General features: G+C 38.0%; 1 protein-coding gene across 3 annotated transcripts in view; it reads right to left on the bottom strand.

The window, feature by feature from the left end:
* The window catches only part of FANCC (FA complementation group C), a 73,148-nt gene that overhangs the window by 10,732 nt on the left and 43,105 nt on the right, over positions 1-19,311 (bottom strand). For all 3 annotated transcript variants that reach the window (XM_074931849.1, XM_074931851.1, XM_074931850.1), the window contains 4 exons: positions 19,062-19,226; positions 15,943-16,099; positions 9,554-9,606; positions 6,516-6,615 (listed from right to left, as the gene is read on the bottom strand). In XM_074931849.1, the coding sequence (XP_074787950.1) occupies positions 6,516-6,615; positions 9,554-9,606; positions 15,943-16,099; positions 19,062-19,226 (475 nt within the window). The remainder of the gene's footprint in view (positions 1-6,515; positions 6,616-9,553; positions 9,607-15,942; positions 16,100-19,061; positions 19,227-19,311) is intronic.

Raw genomic sequence — 19,311 nt, 5'->3', positions numbered from 1 at the left:
AGCTGGAGGCCAGTAACTAGCAGTGTCCACAGGGGTCAACACTGGGTCCAGTCCTATTCACCATCATTAATGACCTGGATGATGAAGCAGGTGTTACCTCAGCAAGTTTGCTGATGACACAAAACTAGAGAGTAGTGACTGAGAAGCCAGTGAGTCATGCTGCCATCAGGGACCTTGACAGGCTGGAGAAACGGGCTGACAGGAACCTCATGAAGTTCAAAAAGGAGAAAGTATAAAGTTCTGCAACAGTTCACAGTGGGAGCCAATCAGCTGGAAAGCCATTTTGCAGAAAAGGACCTGGGGTTCCTGGTGGACACCAAGTTGAACGTCATCCAGCAATGTGCCCTTGTCACAAAGGCAGTGGTGAATGCTATCTTGAACTGCATTAGGCAAAGGATCACCAGCAGGTAGAGGGAGGTGATCCTTCCCCTCTCCTCAGCACTGGTGAGGAGCCACTGCAGCAGCCAAATCTGGAATACTATGTCTAGTTCTAGGCTCCTTAGTACACCGGAGACACACTGGAGTGTTCGACAAAGGGCCACAAGGATGATTAAGAGACTGGACATATGACTGGACTTTTCTATAAGAAGAGGCTGAGAGAGCCTGGAAAAGAGAAGGCTTAAGTGAGATCTTACCAATGTATGAGGGAGGGTGCAAAGAAGATGGAGCTAGGCTCTCTTCAGTGGTGCCCAGTAACAGGAACAAAGGCAATGGGCACAAGCTGAACCACTGGAGGTTCCATCTGATTAACAGAAAACAATTTATCTTTCTTTATTGTGAAGATCACTGAGTGCTGGCACAGGTTGCCCAGATGGGTTGTAGAGTCGCAGTCCTTGGAAATGTTCAAAAGCTGACTGAACATGGTCCTGGGTGTCCTGGTGTCAGCTAGGACAGAGATAATTTTTCTTCTTCGTAGCTAGAATAGTGCTGTGTTTTGGATTCAGTATGGGACTTGGTATAAGAAGAATGCTGATACTATACTTTTCAGTTGTTGCTAAGGTATCAAGGCCTTGGGGTTGAGTTCCAGCAAGTTTGTCAGCAAGTTTGCTGGCAAGACCAAACAGTGTGGTGCAGTCTAGACGGTGGAGGGAAGGGATGCTATTCAGATGGACCTTAACAGGCTCGAGGATGGGCTTGCGCAAACCTCATGAAGTACAACAAGTCCAAGTGCAAGATCCTGCACATGAATCAAGGCAAGCACAAATACAGGCTGGACAATAAGTGGATTTAGAGCAGCCCTGGAGAGAAGGGCTTGGGGGTATTAGTGGGTGGAAAAGTGAATACGAGTCAGCAATGTGTGCTTGCAGCCTAGAAAGCCAACTGTATCCTAGGCTGTTTCAAGAGAAGGGTGGCCAGCAGGCCGAGGGAGGTGATTCTCGCCCTCTTGCTCCGCTCTCGTGAGACCCCACCCAGAGTACTGTGCAGCTCTGGAGCCCCCAACATAAGAAGGACATGGACCTGCTCAAGCAGGTCCAGAGGAGGCCATGAAGATGATCAGGGGCTGGAGCATCTACCTCCCTTATGAGGACAGACTGACAGTTGAGATTGTTCACCCAAGAGGAGGGAAGGCTCCAGAGAGACCTTATAGTGGCCTTCCAGTACTTGAAGTGGGAACTGTGATTCTATGACTTTTCAATTTGCCATGTCCTGCTAGTGCACCGGTAGCCAAGAAGCTGGGAGGGAGCATAGCTAGAGCAATGAACAGCACAGAGGTAAACCTGTCTGGGCTCCTGAATTATGGCAAGATGTTACTGCTCAGGTAGAGAACATGGTTGTGAAAGCTCATCACATAGATGCTCATGTACCCAAGAGCCGGAACATTGAAGAACATCAAAGCAGCCAACAGGTGGATCAAGCTGCTAAGATTAAGGTGGTTTAAGTAGATCTGGACTGGCAACATAAGGGTGAACAATTTATGGCATATGGGGCCAATATATGGCCCATAGGGGCCTATGACTACTCAGGTCATCAAGGAAGGGATGCAGTCCTCCCAGCGCCAGACTACAACAGTGAGAGCTTCTTCCCACAGAGTCCTGCCCTTTTTCAGGTGGAGCTGCCTGCAAAGTGGGGTCCTCCACAGTCTGCAAGTGGATCTCTGCTCCACCATGGGCCTCTGGGGGGAAGGGGGGGGGGGGGGGGGGGGGGGGGCTGCCCTCTCATCATGGGATAGAGGGGGAGACTCTCTGCTTCGGTGTACCTCCCTGCCTTCCTTCTCCTTTCTGACACTGTCCTTGGTGTTCACATAGGTGTTCTTCTTGTAACTCCTACTCACAACTCCTTCCTCCCAGGTTCCCCTTTTTAAATATGTTATCACAGAGGTGCAGCCACTGTTACTAACTGGCCCAGACTTGGACAGAGGTAGGTCTGAGTTGGTGCCAGGGGAGCTTCAAGGAGCTTCTCACATGGGGTCATGGCTGTAGCCCCCTCCCCTGCTACCAAAAACCCCACCACACAAACCCTACACACAGATTGATTGTATCACTCTCCCAACAAACCTGGCATGTCAAACACTACGTGCTCACAATGGTAGAAGTAACCACCAGATGGCTGGAAATGTATCCTGCACCCCATACCACCACTCAGAACATTCTCCTGGGCCTTGAAAAGAAGTCGTGTGGCGACATGACACACAGAAAGAATTGAGTCAGATAATGGGACCTGCTTTTGAAATAATCTCATAGACACTTGGGCCAAAGAACATGACATTGAGTGCATATATCATATTCTCTATCATGCACCAGCCTCTGGTAAAATTGAGTAGTACAATGGGTTGCTAAAACCTGCACTGAGAGCAATGGGTGGTGGAACTTTCAAACACTGGGATACACACTTAGCAAAAGCCACCTGGTTAGTCAACACTAGGAGATCTGTCAGTCAAGCTGGTCCTACCCAATCAAACCTTCCACATGCTGTAGATGGGGATAAAGTCCCTGTATGGACATTAAAAATATGCTGGGGAAGACCATCTGGGTTACTGCTGCCTTAGGTGAAGGTAAACTCATGTGTGGGATTACTTGTGCCCAAGGACCTGGGTACACTTGGTGGATGATGCAGAAGGATGGAGAAGTCTGATGTGTGCTTCAAAGGGATTTGATTTGGGGTGAAAATAGCTGATGAATTGAATTGTATTGTATTAATTATTAAATAACCCTGTCATTGCATAACATCATTGCTATGGTTGATACATATTATACTCATGGCATCATATTAAGAATCACCCAGGTTAATGAAAAAGGAACTGATGAAGTCAGGACTAGTTTCAACGCTGTCATCCAACTTCCCAACTTCTTCAAGATCAAAGATCGAATTCTTCAACCTACAGACCATGAGCACTGACCACACCAGATAAAAGCTCCAAATGTAGCATAAAACAAAGACTACACACCATACTCCTGCTGTGTCAAATGAAACCCACTCCACTGACTGAGCCAACTCTGCCTCATCGTTCCTGCCTTGAAAGACTACCATGACAAATGAAACACAAAGTTATGGACTAAATTAACTCACTACATATTTTGGAGGGATGAGCCACAGACTAAGAGAATAGTATCTGTGTCCATATGTCAAAAAACAGGGAAAATGACAGTGATTCATTAGGATGTATTAGAAAACATGGAATCTGAGCATAACATAAGAAGTATAGAATAAGGGGTGGATACTGTCCCGGTTTTGACTGGGATAGAGCTAATTTTTCTTCGTAGTAATTACAATAGTGCTGCATTTTGGATTCATTATAGGATTTGGTATGAGAAAAATGTTGATAGTATACTGATGTTTTCAGTTGTTGCTAAGAAATCAAAGCCTAATACATACAGTATTCTCAGTATATGTATCACTGGCATGGTAAGACTCTAAAAGTCTACTTGTCAAGTGGAATTAGGTTAATTAAAACTTAATAATCCCTATACTAAAGTATGCATGTAGACAATTAGTCTGCACCAAAAATCCCCATGAAAAAGCAGCCCTTAACACAGTCAGTAGTAGCCAAGACAATCCACAGCATGAGTTACATATGAAAACAGTAAAGTAAGTGAAAACCAGTTTTCAGCATACCGTTTAAGCAAAGTAAAAAATGTTTGCTTCCTATCATACAAATACAGTATTTTAGGCAGTTCCTTCCTTACATAAGCCATCCCAAAGTGCAAAACAATGTACAAAGAGACAGAATGATTTTGGATGCGGCCAGTTATAATAATTGCTGTGATGTATAACTGGAAATAAAATTTAAACACTGGTGTAAAATATTTATCCAGCTATTTAAAACAAAATTTCAGGTGAAAACCACTGACAATTTCAAAATGATCATGGTGTTACCATAAAAGCTGGCAGAGGAACTCTCTAAGACTTGTTTTGGAGTTTTAGAAAGCAGGCATTCTTTATTGCAGCACTGGGCGCACACACAAATAGCTTCACAAAGGCAGGCATGCCCCCATATCTATAAGTGGCAGCTAATATACAGTAAGATTATACATATTCATAAAATAATCCTGAAGGAAATTATAATTTCCATCAAATAAAAAAATAAAGTTCTTAAATTTACAAGCAACATGACCAAAAAAATATCCTTAGTCAGCTTTCACAAACTTGAAAATCCGCTTGTACAAAACATGGAAAGGATTATGCCAACAGTGATCTCAGTACAACCATTTAAAAATTTTATTCAATGACTACATAAATGGTCTTTTTTCTTAAGTAGGTTTAAACCCCATGTTCCATTTATACCTTTTTCAGTCTCCCAAAACATAGAGGAAACAAGACTATTTCTAAACCCTGTAGCACTGTATTTTCACACTCTTCAGCTTTTTTTCTGCCAAACTTTGTTCTCTCTAAATGGTCTATAAGTTATTAGAAAAGAGCTATTTCTGACAGTTGCCACGCTGAAATAGAGAACTGTTCACCTTGTAAACCTGTGCAACTGCAAGACATGACCTGATTCTCTTGAAAATTTTGTGGGCATATCTGTTTGCCTAGCCTTTTCTTCAATTAACTGTACTATAAATTCCTAAGGTCTCAGATGACCCAGCTAGAAGCCTCTCTGTCCTCTGTCATTAATGGTTTTACTATTCTTCTGTGAAATGCTAATGAAGCACATTATGTCCTGTCAAGGGCATCCAGATACCACACAGATGGGTGCCTTATGAATATATGTAATACTGGTATGACAAAAAAAAAAAAAATCTGACCGATTTAAACAAAGTTTAGGAGACACTCTCTCCCTGCATTTTTGTATGCCAACTGTTACTCAATGTTATGGTTGATTCATGAACTGTGAAACAAGGGATTTTAAATTCTAATAGTGAAAGCAATACCTTAATTAGAGCCCCATGAATTAAACTGTATACAAGTTAAATAGAGGAAACTTAACATTTAAAACCACTTCAAAAAACTGGGCAATAGCCCATGTCAAAACGCCAGCAAATGAAGGACTTTCACCCAGAAGCAAATGCATCACCTGCACAACAGGATTAGCTCTCAGGTGTCTGATGGGTGTGGAACTTTTCTCCACAAAGTCACCCCCACCTGGGGCTACACAGTGTACTGCTGACATGCAGTCAGGGTGCCTTAAAATTAACATGCACAGCACCTATATATTAAGCAAGACACCTGCAGTTTCATCCTTAATTCATACTGCCTGAAGCTAGAAGACAGATTCAATCACTCTGCTAGTTAAAAGCCAGTACGTCACAGGTTCCAAGAAGTCCCAAAATTTTATTAATTCCCACCTCCCCAAAAAAGATGCAAAAATCAAAGGAACTGGAAGTTTTTTCAAATCTAAAGTGACAGCCATTAAATGATAGGATACTTTCCAAGCTTACATCATATGAATTGGAGTTAAACAACCAAACAAAATGGTCAGGATATGAAATGACAACATGATTTGGGAACCTGAAAAGAAGTCTGCAAAACAAAACAAGGCTTTTTCATATCTCCATTTTGAAATTTAAAAATTCTAAACTGATCCTGCTCTTGTTTATCAACACATACAAAAGTAATTCTACTTGATTCAGTTCAGTAAAACCTGTACTAAAATCTGTGCAGAAGAGGAGACATTAAACCTGAAGCTTTAGACTGAGGAAAAATTTCTAGGAGGCCACTGTTGAAGACCAGAATCTGAAACCAGTATGTATTCTCTGTCTTTTACCTTCTGAACAGGCAAGTCTGGCTATTCAGTATCCTACTTAGAGTTATCTGGGAGAATGGCATTGGGGTTATTATCTCTGTTTCACTTATTATCAGAAACCCTGCTACAACTGCCCCTTTGAAAATCACAGTTTAGATTGCAGAATTACTCAGGGTAAAGTCAGGTAAATTGCTCTTATTATTGGTTTCACACTATAATTTTGTTCACAGGTGAAAATATTTGAACTGCACTGGGTATAGATTTATATACAGCTGTAGAGACATGCTGTTATTTAGCTCATTATATTCAGTCACCACTCTTAACAGATGAATTGTTCTCATTACATTTCATATCTTCTCACTGAAAAGAGACATTAAGACAGATCTTGACTAACCTGCTTGTTTTCATTCTGATGAGCCTGAAGGAAGAGCTGTGTAAACATCTGTATTATGGTCATAACTTCTGGAGTTCCACTAGTTTCCAGCAGTGCATTCCTAAGCATTGAAAAATTAGATTACGACAGATCAGATAATTAGTCTGCCCATCACACCACTGTTAATTGAAATGAGGAAAAAAAAAGATAGATCCTATGTATGCTGTAGATTCAAGCTACGTCTAAGCTCATTATGGCAGTATGGAAACAGACAGATATACTAACTTTGCGGGCTTTTTAAATTTTATTTTTACTTTAAAAAAATGCAACTCCTACAAATAAACTAGATTTAGTAAATATGTAGAATATACATGCAGACACTCATAATTTACCCTACCAACAGGAGGGAAAAAAAGCATAAAATTAAAAGAGACTGCCACAACTTTGTTAAACGAATCTGGCATCTGAACAGTCTTACTGGGTTCAGAGCAACTATTCCCATGCCTGCAGTTAAGCATACTTTAGTGCTTTGTGAGACTGCATCCCATAGACCTTCTCAAATTAGAAAGTGAAATCTAGTAAAATCTCCTGGGATGTGGTACCTGGAGGAAAAAAAAAAATAAAAATCTGGACTTAAACTGTTAAACATAACACTCTTAATGGAGCCATAGAAACAAATAATCAAAAGCTGTTGATCAAATTTAGAAATAACATATTTTTAAAACTACACAAGGAGAGAGAACCTAAGTATTAAATAATACATCTGCTCTTCAATTGCTGTGACTCCTTCATGATCATTAAGCAATGAATCAGCAGAACAAACAGAAATGAGTGTATACCAAAGGTGTACTTTAGATCTGTAACTGCTACAGATTTAATTAGGGACCAATTAATTTCAGTGTGCTTTCAATGATGAAATAATAAAATTCGCTCTGGAGGCTCAGGAAAGCAAACGCTTTAACTGGCCTTCCATAAGGCGTAATGTAACCTTGAGCAAATGGAAAAGAAAAATCACATAGGCAGTAAAAGTGGAATTTTCATTCTCTTATTTGAAAGACATGTAATACTAAGGAGAAAAAATGTTCAAAAGCTGTCTCTGAGATGTAAGCTTTTTATTAGAGAATTATGTCATTCTTTCTGTAATGATCTAAAAGAACAGCTAACACGTTACTGTAACCGAGAAACTTTGCAAAACTACAGGCAAATATAATCACTCATATAAACACAAGAAATAGTACACAGAAAGTCAAGACATTCTAGGTGTATGGACTTCTATATAGCCACACATAGCAAAAAAATAAGCTTCTACTTGGGAAATAAAAACACAAGTTAACATCCCTGAGATAAAACAATTTAGCACAATCAACCTCAATAAAAAGCATGCAAATAGCAGGAAGTTATTCCTGAAAGAGACACAATGCTTAGATCTGTACTTCTAACAAAGTATTAACTTCCAAAATAAAAGTTTTGTGCCAGCTGCAGAAGCATAACACAGTTTACAAGCAATGAAGTACAAGTTCTTTATCAGCAGCTCTCATGTGACAATCTAAAGTATTATTTTAACATCTGCACACCACTTGATTATAGTGGGAAGGATGTCAGAGAAATACAAAAAAAATGAACACAAAGCTGCAGAAACCAACTGGTTTGCAAAAGCCAGCTAGCCTGCATAGCTTCACATAATACCAAGAGGACCTAAAACATAGTATTTTTAAAATAATATATTAAAGCTTTAATACCAACAGTATAGAGGAATATGCATACTAAGCAGTACGAAGCAAGCAAAGGAACTGAGATGTAGGCTGAGCAACAGGAAAAAACAATTTCTAAGATGGTTTCAAACACTAATACAAGTGCAAAATTTTATTAGGAAATACTTTGCTGGACAAAGCCCTGAATTATCTGGAGAAACAGCATCTCACCCATTTCTACTGTCTTCCAAATGGAAAGGGTGCAAAAGAGTCTTGTCTTATTTTTAGAAAATATTTGATACACTATGACCCTAAATAAGACAAGAACCTTGAACAAATTTTGTCTCCTCATACCATCACAATATATAGCCTCCAGCCTAAGACATGGAGGTCTGTTGAGACCTCCTGACAACACGTCTGTTGAAGTCACACCCATTTTCAAGTGCATTTTGCTTTGCAAAAGTGACTGGTCTCAACTATTCAGAAAATGCTAGCTGTGCTCAGACACTGGACCACAGCAACAGAAAGGACTGTCATAGCAATAGCTCCCAAGAGGTTCCACTCTCACAACACAGCAGCCTACAGTTTCTACAGCAGAAAATCTTCTGTTAGTGCCAGCACAAACCTAAAGATGCACAGAGACACACAAATGCCCCCAAACACATGCACCTGGGAGCCCTTTTTTCTTAAGAAGGGAAACACTTGAACAAAGAATATCAGTCACTAAATGCATTACTGTTGTATCAAAACTGTAATAGTGATAGCCCTGGCAGTAGATTCACTTAAAAAGAATGACAAAATAGTAAGTGAAGAGAAAAAGCCACTGAGAACTGAGTATGAAGGACTGGAAGCCCCCATGTGGTAAACAATACATATTACTTTAAAATAATAATGCATTCAAAACTAAACTCAGGCAGATCAATAGTTTCATGCCATTAAGAGATATCTGACATAAATCCTGATGACTATTAACATTTTATTAGGAAGGCTACACTGTATACTGCAAATGTTTTAATTGAATTCCATCTTCACGCTGGCATAGACCAAGTCATTTCAGCATTTATAATTTCCACCTCAAAATCATATTTCAACCACAAATGTCTACTGAAGTACAATATATATGATAAAAATTAAAGGCTAAAACACAATATAGTCAACTGTACCAGTGATTATTATAATGTAACTTTTATGTAAAGTTCACAAGATTTTTAACATTTTTCATTATTTGAAGTATATTACACAGAAGGGGACACTAAGGCATACATGTAAAGAAAAAGACATCCTGTAATTATAATACATCCCAGTTTATAATACTCCTCCTTTAAACCGATCATTTCAAACCCTTCCCACTATAATTTCAAAACTTACTTGAAAATTTCATTAACAATTCTGAAAATGGCAGGATGGATTGCTGCTTGTGGCTGTTGATAAACAAATGAAAGAAAATTAGTCATTAATAAGAAGCAACTCAAACAAGTGCCACTGTATAATTTACAGTTTAACTCATGGATGCTATTACACTGCAATTATTAAACTGTAAACCTCAGATTAACTCTTACTAAACTCTTAGATTTCCTCAGGAGGTTCTTCCAAATCACTACAACAAAGTCATGGAAGGAGATTCATAAACATATCAAGAATGCTAAACAGATGATAAATACAAACACCAGGATCTCAACCTGTTAATGGAAACAATCGCTAAAAATACTAAAAGGTGGCAGCTAGAAAGAACAGGTTGTTGCATGCTATTACTAGAGCAAGAGACAGAGAGTAGATTTACAAAAAGCTTTTCTCTCCCATTCACAGACAATCTCTTTTGGATGTAATCTGAGATTCTTGGTACATCTTCAAAATTCAATTCCAGAAATTAAATTTGTTTTATCACCTTTTTCTTTAATAGTATCACACATATTTTGGTCCCAAGACATTTTTTCAGAGTATTGCCTTCTGTGAATTTCGGAGTCTCTAGTCCAAGCTAATACCTCAGCATCAAAATGTGGGTTTTTTTAAACTAGTGAAGCTTTTTATCATGCTACCACACAAAAGACTGTTTTAAGAAAGTTGTCATAGTAAACATGCACTAGTAAACACACAAAATGCTACCTACACATTCCCCAATGCATATTTGCCTAAGTTAAAAACAAATTCATGCTTTCTGTTTCTGATGTTAGCACATGAAGATTTGATAAGAATATAGTTCTCAAACAATCTAGAGTAACGCATGTTTAATCAAATGCATTCTATAAACTTCAGGATGCATGGAAGGAATAGCTCTTATTAACGGCATTTATTGTAACAGCTTTAAGCACCTGATGCATTATTCTAAAGAAAACTTATGCATTTGTTTCAAGCTAAAAAGTACCAAGTAGAAATTTTTTTTGTTTTTAATTGCTCACAGTTATTATCCACAGTCCTCATTGTGGACTCTATCTGATCCCTATATGATAACATCATAAAGAGACAATCTTTAATACAAACTGTCTAGAAAAGCTCCTTGTTTCTCACAGTTGTCTTTGCCATACTGGAAATACTGGCACCTCATTTCGACGTTTTACCACACTTTCTTTGTCACATGGCTGTAGCTAGGTTGTCCTATTGAACGCGTGCCATCTAGTGTTCAACAGTATTTACAACTGGTTGTTCAGACGTGTGAAGAACAGCATGCAGCTTGTTGCAAGGCTGATCTCCAAACTTCCACTACTGGAAGGGAAAAAAAAAATGGCTGGATGAGGCAAAACTGAGATACGTTCATCCCCCCTTTTTTTTTCTCCAAAGGAAAACTTGGACTAGACTGTCTCCTGAGGTGCCTTCCAACCCCAAACATTCTGCAATTCTGTGAAAACAGTGCAAAGCAAGAAGGATGCTTTCCAGTCCCATGGGCTGAATGGTTGAATTCAGCCATTTCTCCACTGTCTTTTCACTCTACCTACCTTCACACACATGCTTCTATAATGACATACCAACCCACTGTTGCTTCAGAGTTGTTGAATATTAACTAGAAAGGGCCCATCAGCACACTGCCACACATATCAAGAACAAGTAAGAGTTCTTTTGAACAAGACCAAAATCAACGTGCTGTATGCAACAATGAAAACCTCTCCACCCTTTCCTGCCAGACAGCAGCTGAGATAGGGAATTTAAACAATTTTAGTTAGATGGCGCAAGACTGAGGAGCTTGCGCCAAGATGAGGGGGCTATGCACGAAGATATACCAGGTGCTGATAGTGTTGCTAAGATATTATCTTCTGGCTCAAACAGAAGCTTGCTCTCGTCCTTGAAGTGGTACAAGTCAGAAATAGATCACCTCAAATTCTAGCACAAACTGGCCTGGCGGTTTAGCCAGGAGCCAGGGAACAACCAAGGCTGCGCAGAAGGACAGGGTAAAAAGTTCATCAGCGAGGAAGAGGAGATACTTCATCTATACGACCCCCGCCCAGGAATTTGCAACCACCAAAGGAGCTCAACGCGCAGATGCAAGAGGAGGAGACTTAATTACCATGAGAAGCGAGGGGAGGCGGGGATATATTATGTATATGTATAAGCATTCTATGAATATGCATTATTTTGCAATATATAAGCAGGACGAGAGCTGCAAGGGGCACGCATGTTTGTGGTGGAGCGATCCCCCACGCGCCCAGCGCTGAATAAACCTACCTACTTTACAACTTCAAAGTTGTAGAGTCTTGTTTCCGCAAGTCACAACAATCTAAAGTACTTACTACAAGAAACCACAGCTCCTAGTATTTAATCTCCACTACTGAAATCAACATGAATTTCATCACTGGTATCAAAAGGGGTAAGAAAAAACCCAAGAACCCCAAACCCCACCGTTGGATATCTAATTCCACAAGACTTTGATCAATGGACTGCATGGATTTAATTTGCAAGCACTCAAAGTAAGAATGCTATCATATTGCAAAAGTCTCCAAGGCAATTTGAAGATCTGCCTGCTGCGTAGCAAGACTAGCGCAGGCAGCACAATTCTGCTGTGGCCAGCAGCAATTCTGGAGTTTGGGAAGGATTATCAGTTTCAGGAGGGGTTCTCACAGGGTTTTCATGCTGTTGTCATTTATCTCCTTATTTTTTCAGAATAAAAGGGCATTTTACATTTTAATAATATTGTCTGCAACTATGCAATATTTTTCACAGATAGTTCAGAAAATCAAACATACTGTCTACCGGGAGTTTGTTCCATCACTTTTGAAACATGCACAATGCACATAGCACTACACATACTAAAGCAAAAAGATCTAAACACAGGGAATTGGAGCTGCATGTGTGATATTATCATTATAAATTTTAAGAATATATGGCTCTTCAGGAAAAAAATTACAGAAACACACTATGATTTTTGAAAGAAATAAAATAGGAAAATAACATAAAACATTACATACACAAGCTCTGTAGAACTACACTAACTTTTGTATCTGTATTATCAGAAAGAACAACCCTAAACAACTAGTTTATAATACAAATCTAGAAATGAATACAGAAATGAGAAAAATACATTTGTAACTACAGGAAGCAAATAAATGGCAGAAGAGGAACAGACTAATAATCATACACGGCGTTTTATGCACATCATAGAATGCTCTGTAACAACTGCAAGTAAGAGTAAACATAAGGAACCACATTGTGCCCAAGATCACACATCAACAGATTTGAGGTGGTAACACCAAGTATACCAGTTGTCTTGACTTCCAGACTCAAATGCAATTAACAGGACGCCACACTTCTACAGTTAAACACATCTAGCTTTATGAAACTACTACACTGCTGTATTTCAAATGTCTGTATTTCCAGACTGTGTACTTATCTGTATTCCTGAATGTTACATTAAAATTAAAAATAAGAAATGTCACTTTTTTTTTCTTCTACAAAGTGCCACGTGGATTTTTTTTTGAAGGATGCACTTATTTTAAAAGCATAAACATCTTCTTACAGAGGTTTAAAAAGCTCCTGAATTCATCAACATTATGAATATATTAGTGTGCATTGTTTCAAAAACCTTACCATAACAACACAAGTTTTGAAAACAGGCAATACTGTGGGAACTGATTGTAACTTAACTGGAATGTACTGCAAGAAGAAAAAAAGCTTCTCATTTTCTCTGCCTATCCTTCCTCCTTTCTCCCTCATTAACGCCTTTTTCATTGGCACAGATCCCAGTGAAAGGTGAGTGTGGATCCATCTAGGCTCAAAACGTGGGGATAAGGCACAGCAAGAGGGCAGTGCAAGGGCATGGGAACCAGAGCAGTCTCCAGTTTGGTATCCTGTCAGGCAATACAAGAGTCACCATATCACCCACTAAAACTTTATTTGCTCTGTAATGCTGAAGCAAAACTAACCGCAAGGGAAAGTCCACAAGAGCTTTAACTGCAGAGCACAACAGAATTTCAATGCTGGGCTAGACTTGGGAAAGCCGACAAGGTAGAAAAACAAAAATGCAGCAGTAACAGATGGTTTATAAAAGAGAAGCCAACAAATTTTAAGTCCTCTCCACCTATTGCACTTTTCTTGCAATGTAACTTCAAAAGAAATACTTTGGAAAGCTGTCTAAGAACTGAACACAAACTATAATTGACACCAATTAATTCACATCTCTTTTTACATACATGTGCTTTAAAACTCTGTTTATATATATATCTACGCATTTCTGGTAAAGCATGAAATTCTAATATGTGTATTTATTTAAATTTTAGTTAACACACACATACAAACCTTACAGTTACTTCAGAAAGGAAGACATCCACTCACCTACCAAATTCTGAAAAAGCTAAAAAAACATTTGTGATGGTCACTTCACTTACTTCAGTTACTCTTGAGTAACTACAGAATTTGCAAAATTAATTCCAGTTTAATCCCCAAACCACAAACCTATACTATATAAACCACAAGTTAGTGGACCATCACATTACAATTACTCTTGAAATTAAAATACAGGAGTATTGCATATCAAGTTTCTTTCATAACAGAACTATGGTGGTTTACAACTATCTGGGTACCAAAGATCTCTATGAGGTTTATGTACAGTTTGGTTACTGTATCAAGTTATTTTATTTAGGTAAATTGAAATTTCCTTCTTATATACTATAATAAAATCACTAACATATTTCTGCTTATTTGTACTCTAGAGATTTTCTTCCAAATAGAAAAAATGGGTAATTCAAGCTCTGTCTTATGATTCAACTATTCATTATCATACCCATAAGGCAAACAGAAGTCACATTCTACAAATAAGATAATCCACCTGACAAAAAATGCATACCCACATTCCTAAAGAAACATTCAAGTATCTTTAGGCTAAGTTAATCATAGTGTTGGATTCAAAGTGCTGACTGGTCTAAGGTCCCACAAGTAAATTTATATTACCATGTACAAGTTGTACAAAAGATCATTAAGTATTTTAGAATACAATTTCTGGATCAAATCTTTTCTTCTATACTGCCTCTCTGAGGCTTCTCATCCTGTTGTTTGGTATGCCATCTCCCATTTATGCACTCTCCCTCTTATCAATGCCTATCCATCAGAAATATCCATCTTCCAACTTCCCGCTTCTTTCTCCCTCCATTCATTCCACTCCTTGTCCACAGGATGTCCTCTCTTAACCAGCATTCAAAGCTGCTGCGCTCGTCTTTCCCCTCTGTGAATAACTTATTTTAAAAGCATGAAGTCTTTGAAGCAGAGGCAAGTAAGGACAACCTAAGTGTGCTAGCACAGTAATGTTCCATTCTTTTCAGACATTAGGATGTGAAGGCAAGGTAAATATAACAACAATAAACCAATAATTAAAATTAAATTTTACTTCTTTTTATATATAACCTAGATTTTTTTTTTTTCTTCAGCAATGTGTGGTACCATATACTGTATTCAATTCACAATGTATCTGATAAAGAAAAATTGGGCACAGGCCTTGTAATATAGCCTTGTCTTCTGAAATATCTAGATACCCAGATGACATATGAAGTGCTGTTGATGCCAAGCATTTACAAGATTTGCAAGTATTATAATAGAGCCCTGAAATAGAAATTTGCAGATTCAATTAACAAGGAAGAATATTTAAAGATATCGTTCATTTCCCATCTAGAATACATACTCTGTAAGCAGTTTCATAGTCTGAAAATAAAACACACATGCCATTTTTTAGTTCTATAGATTTTATGAAATATATAATTTAAGTACATAGCACACATGCTATTTCACACTGTAATTACAACTGAATTTACATTTAGTGTTGTAAACTAGCTCATTATTTTGGAAAAGGTATTGTGTCATGTTTTCTCATAGGAAAGATTTTTGGTGTACTGTGTTGAAAACTAATTACATTTTAGCAAATGTTTTGTATTAAGAATTTTATTCAGGTTTGCAAACCAAACCAGGTAACTAAGCAGTCTATAATAAAATAATCTACACGGAATTCCAACTGTTTAAACTGCTAAACTCCCATGGGCCCAGAGATTGAAGTAAAAACAGATTTAAATACTCCCTGGCCTGAGTTTATAATTTTTTAAGACAGAGGCAGGTACTCAGCACCCCCACCAGCCAGATTCTCCTCTTCATCTATTCTTCATACGTGTAAAATTCAGTGTAAAAACTAAAAATTTAGTGACATTTGTAAGACTCAGGATTTGCCTTTGCATTTTCAAGTTATATGTCATTATGACAGCCATTTCCCTCAAATATACCGATGTATTTGGAAACTCTCTGTCACTTCTGAAGCATGAAAGAGGAGTATCAGATGTACATGTTGCACATACCAGTAATGACTCTTTTATGACACAAGCCACTTCTTCCAGTGAGTTCAACTGAATCGAAGCCAGCTGGTCTAAAAGATATAATGTAGCTTTTTCAAGGCTTGGTGGATGACGCAGCCAGAGGTTGAAGACAGCTGATTCAGGAAGGGAGATCTTCTTTCTGTTTAGAGAGAAAAATACTGTTTTCCCTGAGAAACTGTAAGACAAAAAAGTACTTTTTTTTATAAAAGGACATTGGGGAAAAAGAAGACACAAAGATCAACCTGCAGCAAGAGAGAGAATCTTGCTTACAGTACTCTGTTCAACACCAAATAATAATGGCAAAGAATAGCAGGAAATCACCATCATCTACAAACAAAACCGTACCATGTGTCTTTAAAAACCTAAAAATTTGGTTATGATGGAACCTGACAAATGGAAATGGAAGGTTTAAGCCTAGAGTTCCCTTCCTCTCTAAAGAAAGGTCCTGCCCCACTCTTGCACTCTTTCAAACCCAGGCAGCTTCCTGCAGACCCATCGGCTCAGAAAGTGTCAGTAGCTGACAGAGAAGCAGGAAGGTCCCGGATGCTATTACTGCTGGCTAAATTAAAGCACTATCTGTCTTTGAAGAGAAATATGTTAAAAAAAAAAACCCAAACAACAAATGATGTAGAGGTAGGGAACTCTTCAGCCCGCCAACACTCACCAGGGCCTTTTTTAAGACAGTTACCTCTTCACCTAAAGCCTTCAGCTATAGCTCAGCTAAAGTATACTGTTGTATCACCAGAAAACAAAAGGCACAGTTTATTTTGAGAAAACACTATAAATTTTTGTGGACCAACACAAATCAAAATATACTGAAGTAACTGGCCAAGAAGAGATATCACAGCACAAAACATCCTGGAATATTTTTGCAGCTATCATGGCAGCTGTAAATTAAATAGTTAAAAACCAAAAAAAAATACATAAATAACAAGAATGTGCCCTGGTCTTAAATCAAGTAAAGATTAAAAAAACTAAAATTGGGCTGGAGAGTATATGCATACTAACTACTGATAAAAAAGAAGAATACCATCAGAAAGAAGATTTAACATCATTTTAAGATCTATTTTCAATGTATGTGTTTTACCATACATACATATTTTACATTCATCTAAGTATCAACCTTCAGAATTCTGATTTCCATAGAAAAGCTTTATTTTTTCCATTCAAAATTGTAATAGCTTAATTTAAAAGAGTACATCTGTAGACAAGAAATTTATTGAAGCACATAGACTTTCAAAATTGTAAAGCAATGCTCAATTTCACAATGCTGTTTAGTTAAGTATCACTATTAAAGCACATATGCACATCAGAGTAAATTAAGAATGCCAAGATATTATTGAACTTTGCCACAGTCTTTTTTTTTTTGTTGGTTTTGTGGTAGCATGGTAAATATTATAGATATTATGCCAGGAAAAGAAATCTAATAAGCTTATGTAGAGGTGTTCCAAACCCTGAGATTTAAAAACCATACAGGAAGTAAACGGTAGTCATTATCCTTCTGTGACTGAAATTGCAGATGGTCCCACTGGGACAATGCTGAGTTCTGTGGAGTACTGCAAGTCCCAGTAATTAGTAACCCTATTTCTTGGAGCAGGCTTCATCCATGTTCAGAAGGCAAACAAGTGTACAGAACAAAACAAAAAGAGTTAGGGAACACAGAACTCAATTGTTAAAAGGGGGAAAAAAAATATAAGTACATCATGTTAAGATCACTGGGCTTCAGTGACAGGCCAGGAGTACACCATGAAAAGCACGTATGAACCTACATCTGTTCTCAGGAAAACCATACACTTTTGTCAAGAGCCCTGTAAGAGTCACTTAGTCAAATGCCATTTGAACTGAATTCTTTCTCCTCGCTGTGATAAACAAGTAGCTCAAAAGTTACTTCAGTCAGAAGAACCTTTTATGATCACCTAAAGGATTAAGACTCATATTATGAAATGGCAAAAGTATGTCATGATGGACTGCTCTTGGCTTACTGACATCAGTACAGACGGTCCATGCTGAACCTGTGAACTTGCTGGGAAAGTTTTCCAAACTGCGCTACTGCTTGTGGAACACATCCAGTCTGAGGCCATGAAAGATGGACAAGTGAAAGGTAGCTGTCTCTTTTTTTGGGACACATAATTCACTATGGACCTTCACATTCCTTTTCCACTTGTTTCTTCTCAGCTTTTAGTAATGTGTATAAAATAGTAATTGGGCTTTTCCATTCATTATTTATTTTTGCCAGGCCCCTCAATGGAGCAATATGACAATCTTCACTGAAACATCTCAGAAATTACCATGTTGAGTACAGAGGAAGCAAATAAAACTTTGATTAAAAAAAGACACAAATGGATAACTGAGGTAGTGTTCACAAAGGAACTGTTCTAGTATAAAAAAAATTACATTTATAATACAGGTCCTCAGCTACAACTTGAATAAAGCAACTCTCAGCCTACAGTACTGTGCTTTCCCTGATGTCTCTCCTTCCCTGGCATAGCCGATCTTGCTGATGTTCAGTTTCACACAGCTGGTTTTCATCCATACATTTTATCAAAACAGTGGTTTTAGTCACAGCAAAAAAAGAGTTATATTTCACAAACTGCTCCTCTCAGACTCATTAAAAATAATCTGCTGGAAAACAGAAGAATTTAAAATCTTGAGAACTAATTTCACAGAAAAGAAAAACCAGAAATATGAAAACACTCAAGGATTTATCTTGTGCATAGAAAAATAAAGATGGGTGTCAAAATGTCAAGTTAAGAATGTTGATACACTTAAATGAAAGGTAAATAACATTTTCATGAAAAGTGATCATTTTTCACAAAATTTCTAAAAATCTATTGAAGACTTTAACGTCCATTTTAGAGAAAAGGTGGGACCAGGTTTCAGTCAATATTTAAAGCTGTTATGCCACAATTTGTGCATAAGCAATATAAAATTCTGCTTTGGCCTACAACCTGAGCTCTGCTATTCAATTGCAAGGGAAGTATTTTTCCAGAATGCAGAAGGTGTATAGTGCATTCAGCATGCAAACCCAGAGAAAAGACATTTAATTGAATTAATAACCTTTATGAAAAGAGCATAAAAATCATTCAGACCATGCCACTTACTTTAAAAAGGCTTCATTCACAGCCTCCAGAAACTCTGAACTGAGAATTTCTTTTGAGGCACCTCCATGGTAAAGAAGGAGAGTTTCCAGCAATGAAGTTAGATCAGGCAAAGTAATGAGAGGGAGACAGAAAAGGGACACAGCGTTCACACGACTGGCTGAAACTCTGAGGGAAAAATAAATAAAATTAATATTATAGAAAAGTCAAAAGTTTAATTTCTAAACTGATATAGTAAAAGATTAATTGCAGA

Source organism: Athene noctua, chromosome Z (assembly GCF_965140245.1).
Source record: "Athene noctua chromosome Z, bAthNoc1.hap1.1, whole genome shotgun sequence".
Taxonomy (NCBI): domain Eukaryota; kingdom Metazoa; phylum Chordata; class Aves; order Strigiformes; family Strigidae; genus Athene; species Athene noctua.
The sequence above is the reverse complement of the archived record's forward strand: the minus strand, read 5'-3'. Positions and strand labels throughout refer to the sequence as shown.